Source organism: Triticum dicoccoides, chromosome 4A, assembly GCF_002162155.2.
Source record: "Triticum dicoccoides isolate Atlit2015 ecotype Zavitan chromosome 4A, WEW_v2.0, whole genome shotgun sequence".
Taxonomy (NCBI): Eukaryota; Viridiplantae; Streptophyta; class Magnoliopsida; order Poales; family Poaceae; genus Triticum; species Triticum dicoccoides.
In genome coordinates this window covers 626,254,926-626,273,715 of record NC_041386.1, presented here as the reverse complement: position 1 = coordinate 626,273,715, position 18,790 = coordinate 626,254,926, and the positions used below count along the sequence as shown (strand labels likewise).

Here is an 18,790-nt window from a genome sequence, read left to right as displayed (position 1 = left end):
AATGAAGGAGTCTGGATGAAGGAGTTCATATCCGATCTAGGTGTCATACCTAGTGCATCGGGTCCAATGAAAATCTTTTGTGACAATACTGGTGCAATTGCCTTGGCAAAGGAATCCAGATTTCACAAAAGGACCAAACACATCAAGAGACGCTTTAACTCCATCCGGGATCTAGTCCAGGTGGGAGACATAGAGATTTGCAAGATACATACGGATCTGAATGTTGCAGACCCGTTGACTAAGCCTCTTCCACGAGCAAAACATGATCAGCACCAAGGCTCCATGGGTGTTAGAATCATTACAGTGTAATCTAGATTATTGACTCTAGTGCAAGTGGGAGACTAAAGGAAATATGCCCTAGAGGCAATAATAAAGTTATTATTTATTTCCTTATAATCATGATAAATGTTTATTATTCATGCTAGAATTGTATTTACCGAAAACATAATACATGTGTGAATACATAGACAAACAAAGTGTCACTAGTATGCCTCTACTTGACTAGCTCGTTAATCAAAGATGGTTATGTTTCCTAACCATGAACAATGAGTTGTTATTTGATTAACGAGGTCACATCATTAGTAGAATGATCTGATTGACATGACCCATTCCATTAGCTTAGCACCCGATCGTTTAGTATGTTGCTATTGCTTTCTTCATGACTTATACATGTTCCTATGACTATGAGATTATGCAACTCCCGTTTACCGGAGGAACACTTTGGGTACTACCAAACGTCACAACGTAACTGGGTGATTATAAAGGAGTACTACAGGTGTCTCCAATGGTCGATGTTGGGTTGGCGTATTTCGAGATTAGGATTTGTCACTCCGATTGTCGGAGAGGTATCTCTGGGCCCTCTCGGTAATACACATCACATAAGCCTTGCAAGCATTACAACTAATACGTTAGTTGTGAGATGATGTATTACGGAACGAGTAAAGAGACTTGCCGGTAACGAGATTGAACTAGGTATTGGATACCGACGATCGAATCTCGGGCAAGTAACATACCGATGACAAAGGGAACAACGTATGTTGTTATGCGGTCTGACCGATAAAGATCTTCGTAGAATATGTAGGAGCCAATATGGGCATCCAGGTCCCGCTATTGGTTATTGACCAGAGACGTGTCTCGGTCATGTCTACATTGTTCTCGAACCTGTAGGGTCCGCACGCTTAAGGTTACGATGACAGTTATATTATGAGTTTATGCATTTTGATGTACCGAAGGTTGTTCGGAGTCCCGGATGTGATCACGAACATGACGAGGAGTCTCGAAATGGTCGAGACGTAAAGATTGATATATTGGAAGCCTGTGTTTGGACATCGGAAGTGTTCCGGGTGAAATCGGGATTTTACCGGGTTACCGGGAGGTTACCGGAACCCCCCGGGAACCATATGGGCCTTCATGGGCCTTAGTGGAAAGGAGAAAGGGGCAGCCCAAGGGGGCTGCGCGCCTCCCCCTTCCCCTAGTCCTATTAGGACTAGGAGAGGTGGCCGACCACCCCTCTCCCTCTTTCCCCCTTGGGAATCCTAGTTGGAATAGGATTGGGGGGGGAGTCCTACTCCCGGTAGGAGTAGGACTCCTCCTGCGCCTCTCTCTCTTGGCCGGCGCCCCCTCCCCCCTTGGCTCCTTTATATACTAAGGTAGAGGCACCCCAAAGACACACAAGTTGACACAAGTTGATCCACGTGATCTATTCCTTAGCCGTGTGCGGTGCCCCCTGCCACCATATTCCTCGATAATACTGTAGCGGAGTTTAGGTGAAGCCCTGCTGCTGTAGTTCATCAAGATCGTCACCACGCCGTCGTGCTGACGGAACTCTTCCCCGACACTTTGCTGGATCGGAGTCCGGGGATCGTCATCGAGCTGAACGTGTGCTCGAACTCGGAGGTGCCGTAGTTTCGGTGCTTGATCGGTTGGATCGAGAAGACGTACGACTACTTCCTCTACGTCGTGTCATCGCTTCCGCAGTCGGTCTGCGTAGGGTACGTAGACAATACTCTCCCCTCGTTGCTATGCATCACATGATCTTGCGTGTGCGTAGGAAATTTTTTGAAATTACTACGAAACCCAACAGATCCATCTTCCGGGATGTCATTAGGCACGAATGGCTCACGAACAAAATCCGCACTCTCAAAATATGATACTAACGGAACATCCTGGTGATAGACTTTCCGAAGCTTACCCATTAAGCTAAAACCTATAAAGTACAGAGCTAAAAGCATGAATATTACACTGCAAATTAGGGCAAAATTTACATTGTAAATACATATAATAAGCGAGGCGATTACACGGTAAAACTAGGGGCACTATAAAAATTGAGAAGAAAAACTACAGTGAAAATTAGTATGAGAGAGTAATACAAAAATAAACAAAAAGGCCAAAATTCAGGAATTACATAACTGAACCAAGATAAATACACTGCAAAAAAGTGACAAAATACGCTGCAAATATATATATAAATAATCGTAATTCTAGGGGAATTTACACTGGAATCAGGGCCCATATAAAATGTCAGGAATTACATAGCTGAAACGTTAAAATTACATAGTAACTCGCGTAAATTACACTGAAACTATAGGATGAATTACACAGTAATTATTGGGCAAATTACACTTTAATTATAGAGTGAATTACACTGAAGCTACAGGATGAATTACATGTAATTCTAGAGTGAATTACACTGAAACTACATGATGAATTACATAGTAATTCTAGAGTGAATTACACAGTAAAACTACGGCACGAATTACACAGTAATTCGATAGTGAATTACACTGAAACTACATGAAGAATTACACAGAAATTCTATAGTGAATTACACTAAAACTACAAGATGAATTACACAGTAATTCTATAGTAAATTACACCGAAACTACATGATGAATTACAAAGTAAAAATCGGGCAAAATACATAGTAAATACTAGTAATTCTAGAGTGAAAACACTGAAACTATGGGGATTACACAGTAAATCTGAGGCAAAATACAGAGTAATTCTAGTGTATATGACACTGAAACTATAGGGATACACAACAACACTCAGGCACTCAGCACAAGCAAATATACAAACCTGCATCACATACACAGTTCCTAGGGCATTAAAAGAAGGAGAAGCTTAAAGGAATTACATTGCAAAAGCACATAAAAAATCACACCAAGGCTAGTACAGGGCTACACCACAGAATGACACATCAAAAAATAGAGCACTGACGCGCTGGGTAACTAAGAGGAACCTAACTACATCTAAACCTACACTAAGAGGGATTTATGCACTCACAGGCCAAAGGGGACCTGCGGCAGAGGGCAGAAGAGGAACCTAACTACATCTAGAAACATCTAGGAACCATAGAACCAACACGCCCAGGGGAGGAAACACCCATCTACCAGCGAACAAACAGACCACCTATGACTGAACCATATATCTATCTGAATCACAAAACTAAACACGCATGATCCTACCACGAGCAGACGAGGAACAAAAATGGCGGGCACCACAAAGCAGACAATGAACGATGGCGGACAGTGCGAAGCAGGATGAACCACTAAAACTACAAGCACCTACCATGAATCTACAACAACGCGGCCCAGGATCACAACACACACCTAACACGAGCACTAACTAAATCACATCAGTAACTGACCCCTAGATCTGGAAGCTACACACTGAGAAATGAACAAAAATCACGCGCTCAAGAGAGAAATTGAGAGAGCAACCAACAGCAGGAGGCGAGAATCCAAGAGAAATGAGAGAAATCAAGCTCCACTGGTGGGGGATCTCGGAATCGAAATGAACAGAAAGGAATCGCATCCACTGCCCAAGCGCATGTTCCTCTATCTGCCTCACTATCTCCTCTCTCCCTTATCTACAGTGCCGCGGACAAAACCTGAAAGAGGGGGAGGGGGCGGAGCGGTAATGGGCTGGGACAAAAAAACGGACCCGACAGAAAAACAAGCCTGAAAACCAGACAACCAAGCACAAATCTCCATGCAACAGCGGACGGCCAGCGATTTGAATGTTGACGAATTGAATAACAGCCGACTGTAAAATAGCAAATCCCTTTTCCTTTGTTGGTTCAAATCCTCGGCGAGGCTAGTGCCACCCGGACAGCAAGCGCCTCCAACATCGCCGGATCAGTTATACCTCTAAACTCGATCACTGAAACTCCCATAAATTTTACATCATACTCTCGCCAAACTGTTGCAGCAGCTATATTCACCTGGCTTTCAGTCTGAGAGCTCGCAGACCGAACGAATCGTTCGGGGAGATAATACTACACACACGAAAAGAAACAAATGGAGTCCCCCCCCCTCCCCCCCCTCCCTCAATTTTCACCTGTGGGCTCGCCTCACTTGACCAAATCTCAGCCAATCAGCTCTAACCACGTCGTCAATCCCCCGTAAACTGCGTGTGAGTCCAGCATTGCTCCGTTCGGGGCTACAACCCAATTCCGAGCAAACAGTTCCCGTTTAGCCATCATATTCGTTGTCGCTATTTCTCCTAGCTTATCCTGTACAAACCTAGTTGGCCCAAGCTGAAAGAAGGCCAGGTACAGCCCATTAGCCTAGTGTTGCACAAAAAAAATGTCCAAAACAAAAAAATAATGATAAAAGATAGAAAACATAGAAAAATACGGAAAAAGGTTATGTTCACACAAACTTTGCATGTTCAATTTTTTTTCTCTGAAGTAACCAAAATTAAATTTCTGAATTTGCCGTGTTAAAAATATATTTCAATGGTTTTTTTAAATGCCACATGTATTGAAAATCATAGAGATGCATATTAATGTAACAAAATTCAAAAATGCCGTGTTTTGGTAGAATAGTGCTTTGAAATTGACCGTTAGAAAAATAAACAAAAGTTGCCATGTGTCACATAAGTAAGCTAGTACTACCTCCGTCCTGATTTATTAGCCCCTAAGTATTTTGTGCCAAATTTTGATCATGGATTTAATTAACTAGATAATGCATGTCACAAGAAATAATGTCATTGAAAACTGAAAACTATGTTTAAATAAGAATACAACGATATTTTTTTTATGACATATATTAACATGTTGTCAGTAAAACTATGGTTAAATTTTAGCATAAAATACGAAAAGAACGATTAGACCAGGACGGAGGTAGTAGCTTATTTTCTTTTTTGACGATCGGACGGAGCTTAACGTAAATCTAACCGTGGTGTGATTCCACAGTAATTTGGAGGCTGTTAATAAAATGTGTCTCGAGTGAGTGAGACGTGGGCCCATCTGTCAGCGTCACATGGAACTTCGTTCACATCCACATCCTTCGTACTCCAAGTGTGATATCCAAGCAAAGAATAAATAAAAAAAGAGAAATTAATAAACCTCGCTTAAACCTCGTCCGTTCGGTCGTTCCGACGACCAATGCTGCTCCCGCACCGGAGACCCAGCCACCGTCTTCTCCGGCAACAGCCGCCCCCGCCCCCGCCCCCATCCCAAACGCCGCCGCCTCCTCGCCGGCGCGGCCCTCCCCCGGAGGCTCCGCCACCACCTCGCCGCCGCACCCCTCCCCTCGACCCGTCGGCCTACGCGGGCCTCCTCCGGGCCGCGTCGAGGGGGCGGTCGCTGCCGCTGGCCAGGCTGACCCACTCCCACATGCTCCGCGCCGGTTTCCATCCGGGCCTGTTCCTCCGCAACAACCTCCTCGCCTCCTACTGCCGCGGCGGCGACATGCGCCACGCCCGCCTCCTGTTCGACGGAATGCCGCGCCGGGACGCCGTGTCCTGGAACACCCTCATCGCGGGCTACTCCAGCCAGGGCGGGTCCGGCGCGCGCCTCGCGCTCGCCGCCTTCCGGGACGCGCGGGGCGGCGGCGTCCGGGCGGACAGGTTCACCTACGCCGCGGTGCTGGCGGCGTGCGGCAGGGCCGGGGACTGGAGGCACGGCCGGGCGGCGCACGGGCTGGCCGTGGTGAGCGGGCTTGCGCAGGACGTTTTCCTGACCAACTCCATCATCGACATGTACTCCAAGTACGGGTTGATTGACGAGGTGAGGCTGGTGTTCGACCGGGCTGAGGAGCGGGACGAGGCGTCGTGGAATCTGCTGCTGTCGGCGTACGTGCGCATGGGATGGCCGGAGGTGGCTGTGCACGTGCTCGTCTGGATGCACCGGTCAGGGGTGAAGCTTGATAGCTTTGCCTTGGGTGGGATCCTCAAGACTTGCTCCGAGCTCCAGGGCTCCGAGGATGTCCGGAGGATGCTGCACGGCTGCGTGGTTAAGGTTGGTTTGGACTTGGATATGTTTGTCGGGAGTGCCATGGTGGACATGTATGCCAAGAACGGTGGACTTGAGGAGGCGATCAAGGTGTTTGACTGCATCCCGAATCAGAATGCGGTGGTTTACGGTGCCATGATCGCGGGCTTCGCTCGGTTAGGTAATGACCCTTGCCCCGAGGTTAGAATCGAAGCTGTCAGGCTTTTCTCAGACTTGCTCCGGATTAGTGTAAAACCGTCCAGGTTTACTTTTAAGAGTGTGCTCGAAGTCTGCAATTTGACCAATGCGGTGCACTGTGGGAGGCTGATACACGCTCATGTTATATTCAATGGGTTTCAGGACGACGAGTTCATAGCAAATGCGCTGATTAACTTGTACTCCCAAGCACGGTCAGTAAGTGACAGTCTGAGGTGCTTCCAGATGACACCCAGGCAAGATGTCGTCACATGGACATCCATGATTACAGCATTCACGCATGATGAGAATTTTGAGCAGGCACTAGGCCTGTTCCTAGAGTTTCTTTCTGTTGGAAAAGAGCCAGATCAGTTCACTTTATCGAGTGTCATGAATGCCTGTGCTGCTCTGAGTCTACCAGCAACCTGTAAGCAGATACACTGTTATACGATCAAATCTGGACTTGGTCAGTTCACTGTGTGCGGCAATTCTCAGATTTCTATGTATAGGAATATAGGTGATGTTGAGGCTTCAAAGAAGACATTCGAGCAGATTACATGTCTGGATATATTCTCATGGTCTGCAATGATTTTGAGCTACGCAGTCCATGGCCATGAAGGCGAGGCTCTAGTGCTCCTGGAGAAGATGAAGGATTATGGTGTCGTGATAAATGATATTGCTTTTCTTGCCGTTCTCATTGCTTGCAGCCAGCAGGGGCTGGCAGACGAAGGTTTCAGGTACATACTCTTGCAAAGTAATGATTGACCTGACTGTTTTGTTGTTTCTCAAAAAGTGCTTTGTCTTCCTCCTGTGAATTTTTAGTATCCTCATGTGTATTATATATGCTAGTAGCAACTTATGAAGGACATTAAACGTTCAATATTCAACTCATCCTACACAGAATGCATATGCCATAGCAAGGGAGATATGATAGTCTGGGAATTGTGTTGTGCAATGCAACATAGCTAAGTGTAGCTCCAAAAATCGATTTGCCAAATGCCTCACATTCTTGCTCCAAAAAGACATGTTAAATTAGCTACTATTTACTTGCGCCAAACCTAGGGGTTACCTATATTGTGATATCATACCTACCCTCCTGACTGGAAATGTAGCTTGCGTTCAGTTTCTCATGTGAACTATATTTATACCTTTCCTAATTACCAATGTCCAGGGACTGGTAAGATCACCAGACTTGAAGTAACACCGCCAATGCCGGTCCCAAGCCCGGATGCAAAAGGTGGAGGGTTCAAGTTTGACATACCCTTCCTGAACAAAATTATGCATGCTCAGAACTAAAGTGTATGATGCTAATTGAAGAATGTGCTATAAAGGAACGTTAGAAATAGGGCAGTCTCCTCTATTTCTGGCACTTCTATCCAATTTCTCAACAATGTTCACAATTCATCAAGTATGTCTTTTTGTAATGCAGGCACTATGAGAGCATGCTATCAGATTATGGCTGTTCCTCAAATACGAAGCACAAAGCTTGCGTAGTTGACCTCCTTGGCCGTGTTGGTAAGATATCTGAGGCTGAAGATTTCATAATGGGGTCTGGATCAGAAAATGACCCAATACTTTGGCATGCACTGTTGCGGGCATGCAGAATCCATGGGGACAAAGAGAGAGGTATAAAAACCGGAGAGAAATTAATGGAACTCGAGCCCTTCGCTGTTACTTCATATGTGGTGCTGTACAACCTCTACATGGATGCCGGCAAAATCTCATTGGCTATGAAGACTAGAGGCCTGATGAGAGAGCGAGGCATGAGTAAGGAAGCCGGGATTAGTTGGGCCGAGTTTGGGGGATCCATCCATCATTTTACTGATGGAAATAACTCCTGCCCACACAATAATGCAGTTCATGCCAGATTAGAAGAGTTGCTGGTCAGTGTGAAACAGAAGACTGAGCGTGGTGGAACGGACATTTGGGAATTAGGATTCCAGAGCAGAAAGGATGGCAAGATCTCACTTGCCAGACATGGTGAACTACTGGGTGTGGCTCTTGGGCTATCCACTTTGCCATCTGCTGCTCCTGTAACAGTTATGAAGAACCAGAGGATATCCTGGGAAAGCCATGAAACACTGAAGTTGCTATCAGCAAGGGAAAACAGGGGAATAATTGTCAGAGATCCGACTCATTTTCATCGTTTTGATCAAGGTTCATGCTCTTGCAGAGACTACTGGTAGACATAAGTGATATATAACCTTGGGAGTAGAAAAACCTTAGAAGGGTCAGCGGAACAGTTTGGCCATTCTTGCAGCTGAGGTTGAAACTGGTGTCTGGCAGTTGGGATCGGAGGAATGAGAGGATTACAGTAAAGGGTACAGTGGCATTCCACTGAACGGAAGCTGTGCCATTCCACTGAACAGAAGCTGTGAACATGTAGCATACGATTGTGCTTGATGATGTCCAACTCCAGCCACGCATCACTTTGCGATTAAGCGTCACACGTCTCGAGCTGTTCATCTCTGCTGAAACCATGGGATTGCTGGAGATGTGAAGGCAGAGCTGCTTCCCTGCATCTCAGCTAGAACTGTGGCTTAATCGTATATACTTGGGGCATTTTTGTGAGCAAAATGTGCTGACCTGAACAGCCGGCAGCTGCTGTTTTGCGCCATGGTAAAATCTGAGGCCCATCTGCAGCACGTACACTATAGTCACACTGCTGTAGAAGCTGTGGTAGAAGTGTTAATATTGAGAAGTTCCTGATGGGGAGAAAAGCTCATTGTGAAACGAATGATGCGCTACACTCTCACCAAGATGAAAGAATTAATTCACTGGGAATGTTTTTTGCACAGGCTGACGTAGGTTACAGGTATAGTTGGAAACACATGCTACGTTTATGCAAGTAACTTATGATATTTTTACATAGCTATTGAGCTGAAATTGCATTTATATACCCTTGTGCTGAATCACAGAAATTCTAATAATAAAATCCTTGGTGTACATTCGTGTTTTAGATACAAATGCAGGAGTTTTCACTGATTCAAAACACATCATTCTCTTCAGACTTAAGAAACAAAATTCATACATAATAAAAAGAAAATAATCTTCTTAGGTCAGAACTATTTAGCCTCTCACCTTTTAGGGTGAAGGAGGTGTTTCTTGATTCTGCCGACAATTGTTAAAGGGTCGCGCTAACTGCCACACGTGTGGCAGGAAGGGAGACGCACCACACGTCTCTAATGTAAACATATTGCCACGTCATTGCATGCATGCATGTAGGAATCTTTTTGGATTTTTAGTTTTTAAAATGTTTTATCTCTTAAAAGAAAAATCCGATTGAAAATCCGTTTTCACCATTAAATCCCTCGTGATGAGATCTTCGAAACTAGATCTCATGTTAATATGTTTTGATGAAATTTTTTTTGGATTAAAAGTTGCCATGTCTATTGCATATGAATTACCATGATGTTTACACTGAAATTGCCATGATATGTTTCAGCTATTTTCTTCTACATTTAAATGTAAATTTTGACATTTATAAAACGGGGAATTAAGAAACTAGACTTGCCATGAACCATAAACTAAAATTGCCATGATACATGCACGTAAAATTGCCATGGTTCATACAAAAAATAATTTTCATGGTCAAAGTACTGGAGTTGCCATCATCAAAATACTAAAATTGCCATGATCTACAAACTAAAATTGCCACATGACAACTTTAGTTTAAGCCCTATGGCAACTGCAGTGTAAACACCGTGGTAACTTCTGGCAAATTTTTTTTTTTTTGTCGAAACATATCAACATGGGGTCTAGTTTTGAAGATCTCGTCGAGATGGATTTAATGGTGAAAACGGATTTTTAGTTCGCTTTTTTATTTAGGAGATACAACATTTTTAAGCCGAAAACCAAAAAAAATTCTGCTGATGTCATCTATTCATACGTGGCAAAATGAGTGGTGATGGAGGCGTGTGGGCGATGTGCAAACGCCCAGACGTGTGGGCGTTAACATTTCCGTTGTTAAAACCGTTTACTTGCGCGTATACTAGTTTGGTGATCTGTGTTAGAAGTTAGAACACGGTTGTGCTGTGTGTGTAGTTATCATATTGTATAGGGGCTTATTTGCTTATTTCCCTCTTGTGTGTATGTACTGGCTGTTGGCCCCGTTCAATACAAGAAGCTCATTTTGTAACAATCTGGTCTCCGGTGAGAGTTTTGATAGGAATATGCAACTTGTATTCCCATGAGGCCATAGGCCGATATATATATACATGTACAGGTGTGAAACATATGCAGGAAACCCCTTATACAACGGGATAAATACAAAGGGGTACATGACTTATATTATAACTCTAACACCTCCCCCCCTCAAACTCATGGTGGATGAACAACACTGAGTTTGGAGAGATAAAAGCCATGTTGTGCTCTAGTCTGAGCCTTCGTCAGGAAATCCGCCAACTGTAACTCAGAAGGCACATACTGAAGAGCAATAACCTGATCCTGCACAGCAGCGCGCACATAGAAAGCATCAACACCAATATGCTTGGTGAGCTCATGCTTCACAGGATCGCGTGCAATGCTGATAGCACCTGTACTGTCAGATAAAAGCAGAGTCGGTGTAGTGACAGAAACACCAAAATCCTGAAGTAACCACCGTAACCAAGTCACCTCTGCCGTCAAAAGAGCCATTGCTCGCAACTCAGCCTCGGCACTCGAACGGGAAACTGCAAGCTGTTTCTTCGTCTTCCAGGCAATGAGAGAACCACCAAGAAAAACACAGTAAGCAGAGAGTGAACGGCGATCGGAAGGATCACTAGCCCACGTAGCATCCGAATAGGCCTGGAGTTGTAAAGAACTGGAGCGAGGAAAGAATAGACGGTGAGAGATCGTGCCTCGAAGATATCGAAGAACACGAAGGAGATGACTATAGTGAACCGAGGTGGGGGTAGAGACAAACTGACTCAGAATATGAACCGGATAAGAGATGTGCGGACGAGTGACAGCTAGATAGACAAGACTGCCAACAAGATGACGATAACGCGTCGGGGCAGGGAGAGGATCACCATCAGTAACACGGAGGTGAACATTGAGCTCCATAGGAGTCTCAACAACGCGCTCGTCAGTAAGAGCAGCACGAGCAAGAAGATCCTGGATATACTTTTCCTGGGATATAAAAAAGCCATCAGAGGTAGAAGAGACTTCAATCCCAAGAAAGTAGCGAAGAGGTCCAAGATCAGACATAAGAAACTGCTCACTAAGACGGGCCTTGACAAAGGCAATATACTCGGGGTCATCCCCCGTGATGATCATGTCATCAACATAAAGAAGAAGAAGAGTCCGACCACGAGAAGAAAGGTGAATAAACAATGCTGGATCATGAGCACTTGCTAAAAAACCAGCAGCAGTGATCACAGAGGCAAAGCGCTCAAACCAGGCGCGGGGGGCTTGCTTAAGGCCATAGAGAGAGCGACGAAGACGACATACCATGCCATCAGGAACAGAATACCCAGGTGGTGGCTGCATGTACACCTCCTCACGCAGCTCACCATTAAGAAAGGCATTCTTAACATCAAGCTAAGATATAGACCAGTGGCGTGCAGAGGCAACGGCAAGAAGTGTACGAACAGTGGTCATATGAGCCACGGGAGCAAAAGTCTCGTCATAATCACGACCATGCTCCTGCTGAAAACCATGAGCCACAAGACGAGCTTTGTGACGCTCAAGAGAACCATCGGAGCGAGTCTTAACCTTGTAGACCCACTTACAAGTGATCGGACGGACTCCAAGAGGAAGAGAAACAAGATCCCAGGTACCAGTGCGTTCAAGAGCAGCAATCTCCTCTGCCATCGCAAACTGCCATTCAGGATGAACAACAGCCTGATGGTAAGAAGTCGGCTCAAGAACAGCAGCGCCAGCGGTGGGAAATCCAAAGCGATCAACAAGCGGACGAGGACGAGAACGCAAGCCATAAGTAGGATGAGAGGAAGATGACGACCCATCCACAGAGGCATCGACTGGTCGTGGACGACGAGTGTAATGCTGAGGAAAAGATGGAATAATAGAAGGAGGAATCGACAAGGTAGAATCAGGGGGTGGCGACGAAGAAGTCACCGGAGATGAAGGTGTAGAATCCGGTGACAGGTTGGGAGAGGAGACCGGGGAGGAAGTCACCGGAGATGAAGGTGGAGAACCCGGTGACATGCTAGGCGAGGAGACCGGGGAGGATGATGGCTGCAAATCAACTAGATGTGGAGAAGGAGAGGAAGTGGAACGGAGAGGTACAGTCTCGGCGGGGGTGATAGGTGAGTCAGGAAAAATGAGGAAAGAGATATCCTGCACTGAAAAAGTCGAGGAAGATGGGCGTGGGTAGAAGGGACGAGACTCTTAAAAAGTCACATCTTGAGAGATACGCATCCGACGACCAATAGGATCCCAACAACGATAGCCCTTATGCTCATCACTGTAGCCTAAGAAGACACACTCAACAGACTGAGCGGTCAGTTTGGTGCGTTCGCGAGGGGCAAGAAGAACATAGCAAACACAACCAAACGAGCGAAGCATCGAATAATCGGGAGAACGATCAAAAAGTCGCTCGAAAGGAACACCACCCTGTAGAGCAGCGGAAGGTTGTATATTGATAAGATAGGTGGATGTGGAGACGGCCTCAGCCCAAAAATGAGGCGGGAGAGAGGCAACAATCATCAATGCACGAGCCGTCTCAAGAAGATGTCGATGCTTTCGCTCAGCCACACCATTCTGAGCATGAGCACCAGGACAAGAGAATCGAGAGAGAGTCCCGTGCTCAGCAAGAACACCACGCAACATCTTAGAGATATACTCGCCAGCGGAGTCAGCACGAAAAACACGAATGGGTGAAGAGAACTGAGTATGAACCATGGCAGCAAAACGCTTATAAATAGACAACACCTCAGAACGAGAAGTCATGAAATAAAGCCATGTGTAACGAGAGAAATCATCTATGAAAATAATATAGTATTTATGACCACCTTTCGAAGCGAAAGGGGCCGGACCCCATACATCAGAATGGACTAAATCGAAAGGACGCTTAGACACTGACTCACTATGTGAATATGGTAACTGAATCTGCTTGCCAAGACGACAACCCTGACACTCTAAAAAGACATCTCCTGAGACAGACCCCAGAAGGCCTCGACGAACTAAAGAAGACAACCGAGAACCACACAGATGACCAAGTCGATGATGCCACTGCTGGAAAGAACCAGTGACGGAGGCGACAGAAGCAGAAGAACTGGCGATGGTGGTGGCAGCAGAAGGAACATGAAGCCAGTCCAACTCCCAAAGACCCTGAGAATCACGGCGGCGAGGGCCAGCCCCAACCAGAGTGTGCGTGTGACGGTCCTGGACAGAACAAGAGTCAACGTCAAGGATGACGCGACAACCAGAATCCGTAAGTTGACCAGCAGAAAACAAATTCATGGTAAGTCGAGGAACATGAGCAACATCAAGAACAGAATAAGAAGGAGTAGTAAGATTGCCTCTACTAGCAACAGAAAGTGGAGCACCATCAGCAGTGAAGACATGAATAGGAGAATCCAGTGATCGAAGAGAGGACAAAGTGGAAGAATGAGAAGACATGTGAAAAGAAGCTCCAGAGTCCAGAACCCAGGGGGATGTACCTGACTGTGTAGAGGGTGGTTGCTCAGTGCAGGAAGCATCAGTCACAGAACCGGCAGTACCCGTCGAGGAAGAACCTGAAGCCGCGAGCAGACGCTTAAGTCTCAGAATATCCTGCTCAGTCAAAGCAATGGCTGAAGCTGTCGAGGTAGATGACGAAGTCCCTGAAGATGATGATCGAGCCTTGCGCAGGTGTTTCTTCTTCGTGTAGCACTGAGACTCAAGATGACCATCATTGTTGCAATAAGCGCAATGTGGACGGGGGCGACCTGAGCCTCCAGAAGGAGTGGGCAAGAGCGGCGGAGCACTCGAGCGAGAAGGGGTCGGTGGAGCAAGTGGCGTAGGAGCACGAGTAGCGAGCACAGAGGGAACCTCCAGCAAACCAGCACCACGTAAGCGAGTCTCCTCAGCACGAATCTCAGAAAGCGCCTCCATGAGAGAAATACGGCCACGAGCAAACAACTGAGCACGCCGGGGCTCAAACTCCTTACGGAGCCGAGACAAGAACTCATAGACGCGATGAAACTCCAAATTGGCCTGGACAGCCTGGCAACAGGGGCAGGTACGACACCCAGCACTACGGAGAGAATCAAGCTGGCGCCAGATAGCAGAACTCTGTGCATAGAAGTCATCAACAGTGGAGTCACCCTGCTGAAGAGCATGCTCCTGACGGATCACAGAGAGGTATAAGGCATCACCAGAGGGCTGATAGCGCTCACGAAGACGTGTCCACATCTCAAAGACAGTAGAAAGACCCAGAAATTCAGAAGCAAACTGAGGCAGAACACTAGCAGTGAGAACAGCTGCAGCACGAGCATCATCATCAAGCCACTGGGTGTAAACAGCAGAGCACCATGATACGTCTGAAGAGCCTCCTCATAAGCCAAAACCCTCTCACCATAAGCACGATCAGCAGCCTCATCAGCAACCTTAGCCGCATCCTTGGCGGCCTGATTAGCATCCGTAGGAAGAACCGATGGAGTTGGCGGAGTAGGGGCCACCGGAGGAACTAGACGTGGCGGACAGCAGACCTCGTCAGAAAGAACACCCCAAAGACGGATGCCACGCATGTGAATGCGCATGAAGCCAGTAAACTCGGTGTAGTTAGTACCATCAAAGATCACCGGACAGCGAGGGACAGCTACATAGCCCGATGCAGCAGACTTTTTTTTTGAGAACCGACGAGAGCACCAGCGACAGCAGAGTCGGGAACAGCAGAATCAGGTGCGAGATACTGGTGGATCGGACGACCTGATCGGGCGGGCCGGCGCGAGCGACCTGATCGGGCCGGCGCTGGCGACTGGAGACTGGATCGCGCGTCCGCTGGAGAGGACGCTAGCGACGGGATCCGAGCGGGAGAGAGAGCGCTGTCGATGGAGCAGCTTCGAGCGGGAGATCGGCGCTGCTGGGAGATCGAGGCCGGCACCGTCGATCGGGGAAGAGAGCAGTTGGGACCCGGCTACAGGATCTTGGGCAGGACCTGGCAGCTGGATCGGTAAGAGCGGGACCTGGCGGCTGGATCGGTAAGAGCGAGACCTGGCTGGATGGGTCACGAGCGGAACCGGTCGGCTGGATCGCGGGCGGGACCTGGCGGATCGATCTGGGAGTCTCGATCGGGGGTGGGAGGGAGAGTCAGCGCAGCCAAGGATGAAGGCGTCGCGACGGAGGTGGATCAACAGCACGAGTTGCGCGTGCTATAAAATTGACCTAGCTCTAATACCATGATAGGAATATGCAACTTGTATTCCCATGAGGCCGTAGGCCGATATATATATACATGTACAGGTGTGAAACATATGCAGGAAACCCCTTATACAACGGGATAAATACAAAGGGGTACATGACTTATATTATAACTCTAACAAGTTTCATGCTCAAGGAGGGCGCTGGCTAGCACATGAAGCTCCTTACAGTGCGGTATGAGAATCGTTTCCACATTCTTGTAAGCCTTGTCCAATAGCTGATTCACCTCCTCATCGACCTGTGCAGTCTTCTGCCCCCTCATGGTCATCCTCTTCCCACCGTGACTTTAAAGAACGCGGGGGTTACCTATGACACACAGAAGATTATTCTAAAATGCTACTCTCTCCGTTCGGAATTAGTTGTCTCGGATATGGATATATCTAGAACTAAAATATGTCTAGATATATCCATTTCTGCGACAAGTAATTCCGAACGGAGGGAGTAATAGGTAATTATTTTTTTGCACCTATAATACACATGGCACCCCCACTAGATCCACCCCTGCCACCACCACAATCGTCGTCGTCGTAGGAAACAAGGCCGACCCACCCACTCATAGCATACCTGGTGACCATGTCTATTGCCAGCTGCGTCGCCTGGCTTAGATCAGCCAATGCACCAGCAGTCACCTCGCTCTCACCAAGCTGAATAACTCGGCAAGAATTATTTTGCACAAGCTGACAGGTTAGTAGGTATAGTTACAAACACATGGTACGTTTATGCAAAGCACCTAATGATATCTTTATACAGGCTTTTGCAGCTGGGAAAATGTATGTAGCTAGGACTGAAATTGCAATTATTTATCCTTATGCTCAGTTGCAGAAATCCTATTCAACTCTGAAATACAAATCTCAAGGGGCGAAGGGGAGGGTGTGTGTGTGTGTGATAGTAGCAGTTTTTTTATGATTCATTCAAAGTTTCAAACACACAATATGCAAAAGTGCAAAACACTTCAGACTTGTCTGAAACAAAAGGTCAGAGAACATCTCCTTTGCATTTGTTGTCATGCAGCTAAAGGATCAAAAGAAGAAGAAAAAACTTGTTAGGACAAAACTGTTTTGCATCTCTGTTGTTTTCTCATTTAATTAGTTGACGATACAAGTTCATTTATCTGGTCTCCGGTGAGAGTTCCATGCTCGAGAAGGGCATTGGCTAGCACATGAAGCTCCTTGCTGTGCGCCGTGACTATCTTCTTCGCGTTCTTGTAAGCCTTGCCAAGCAATTCTCTCACCTCCTCATCGGCCAGAGCCATCGTATGCCCACTCGCAGTCGCTGCCTTCTTCCCGCCACCACCATCACTGTTGTTGCCATAGGAAACAAGGCCGATCAGCTCGCTCATACCATACTTGGTGACCATATCTTTCGCCAGTTTAGTCGCCTCGCTTAGATCAGACACGGCGCCAGAGCTCACCTCGCTCTCTCCAAATATAAGCTCCTCAGCCACCCTGCCTCCCATGAGTATGTCCAATTTGGCCAGCATCTTCTTCCTTGAGACTTTGTACACATCTTCTTCCTCCGGCAACTGCGTCACCATGCCGAGAGTGTTCCCCCTCGGGACAATGGTAGCCTTGTGGATTGTGTGAGCACCGTCCGTGTGGATAGCAACAAGGGCCCTCCCTCCCTCGTGGTACGCACTCATCTTCCTGCAATTATCAGGTAACACTGCCGATTTTCGCTCGCTGCCCATCATGATCTTGTCCTTTTTTTTTGAACAGTCATGATCTTGTCCTTGGCGTATTCAATGTGATCCATTGTAACAGCTTCTGCCTTATCCTTGGCAGCCTTCAGGGCAGCGTCATTCACCAAATTTGTCAGGTCTGCACCTGAGAATCCCGGTGTCCCCCTCGCAATGGTCATCAGATTCACACCCTTGGCTTTGACCTGAAAAGAAGCATCATAGAGAAAGGTCAAAGTCTTGCAACTACGAAGACACCTTATCTTTTTGGACAGAGTTTGTACCTTTGCCATACAAGCCTTGAGGATCTGTCGTCGACCCTCGACATCTGGACTAGGAACGTGTCGCTCCCACCTTGGGATTTTTCAGGTACTGAACAATGTCCTCAAGCTCAGCCTTGGCTTCGTCGACTCCCTTGACATGACTGAATCGCGTGGTTGGTTTCGTGGACACGTCATTCGAGTCATCCAATCGGTCGAATGTGCCCTGCTCAACCAGTCTGTCAGCCAGACCATTGCCGTAATAGATCACAAGGCCGGTGGCCGCAATGGTCCGCAGGGTAGGCCAAAGCTCCTTGATCAACTGATCTTTGAACGCCGTGTCAAATGATGATGTCTCACCTGCGGGCAAAAAAAAAAAGCAAGTTGTGGAACAAATGGTATGCGGGATCAATCAAAAAGAAGAATGGCAGCGAAAGAAACCTCCAGTGTGCAGCTGAAGGGTGACGAGGGCTTTTACGTAGTCGGAGAGAGCATGAGACTGCGTCGGATTCTTGGCTTCGAAGTCCTGCACGACCCCCTGTGCTCTCCGAAGTTCCGTATCTCCTCTGTAGGTTTCCGCCTGCAGCAAGCACGCACCAAGTAAGTGCATTATAAGTTTTACAGAAGGAAACCTAATCAGTTCCTCCATGGCAAATGGCAGCAGTATTAATTCTTTTTTCCTTTTATTTTGTGTGTCATCTTTGCATAGGGGCCATGATAATCTTCTGGGAGTCGGGTAGTTGGCAGTGGCCAGTATATCGATTTGAAGCTATAGGTCTACATACCGACGCCAATGGTGCTTTTTGCAGCAGGTACCCTGGAGCTGGAGGAAGGAACAGCAGCTGCCGCACCGTAAACCCGCCTTGCAGCCTGCGACAGAAACACGTGCAGAAATCAAGACGACAGGAGAACATAACCTTATGGCTTCCAGCCCCAAAATCACTGTCGGTCGTGGCGCCACCGGTCGGGCCGCTCCCGTGGCTGCTACTGCCTACTGTCGCCGCACGACGACAGCAGGTTAAAGCGCCTCCACTGCCCCGAGGACGGCACCGTCGTGGCCTTGAGCAAGCCCGTGGGGCTGGGGACATGGCTCGT

The 18,790-nt window shown here is 47.2% G+C and overlaps 2 protein-coding genes across 2 annotated transcripts; one reads left to right on the top strand and one right to left on the bottom strand.

Moving 5' to 3' along the window:
* The first annotated feature begins 5,623 nt into the window (after positions 1-5,623).
* On the top strand, positions 5,624-9,210 carry LOC119283890 (pentatricopeptide repeat-containing protein At3g13880-like). The gene is made up of 2 exons (XM_037563250.1): positions 5,624-7,152; positions 7,845-9,210. Exons 1-2 carry the CDS (start codon positions 5,624-5,626, stop codon positions 8,599-8,601), a joined length of 2,286 nt encoding a protein of 761 aa, XP_037419147.1. The 3' UTR covers positions 8,602-9,210.
* Positions 9,211-14,057: 4,847 nt separating this feature from the next.
* LOC119283889 (ATP-dependent zinc metalloprotease FTSH 4, mitochondrial-like) lies at positions 14,058-17,447 on the bottom strand. Its single transcript, XM_037563248.1, has 3 exons — positions 16,860-17,447; positions 16,325-16,404; positions 14,058-14,094 (listed from the first exon to the last, which is right to left on the bottom strand). Exons 1-3 carry the CDS (start codon positions 17,445-17,447, stop codon positions 14,058-14,060), a joined length of 705 nt encoding a protein of 234 aa, XP_037419145.1.
* Between the last annotated feature and the right edge of the window lie 1,343 nt (positions 17,448-18,790).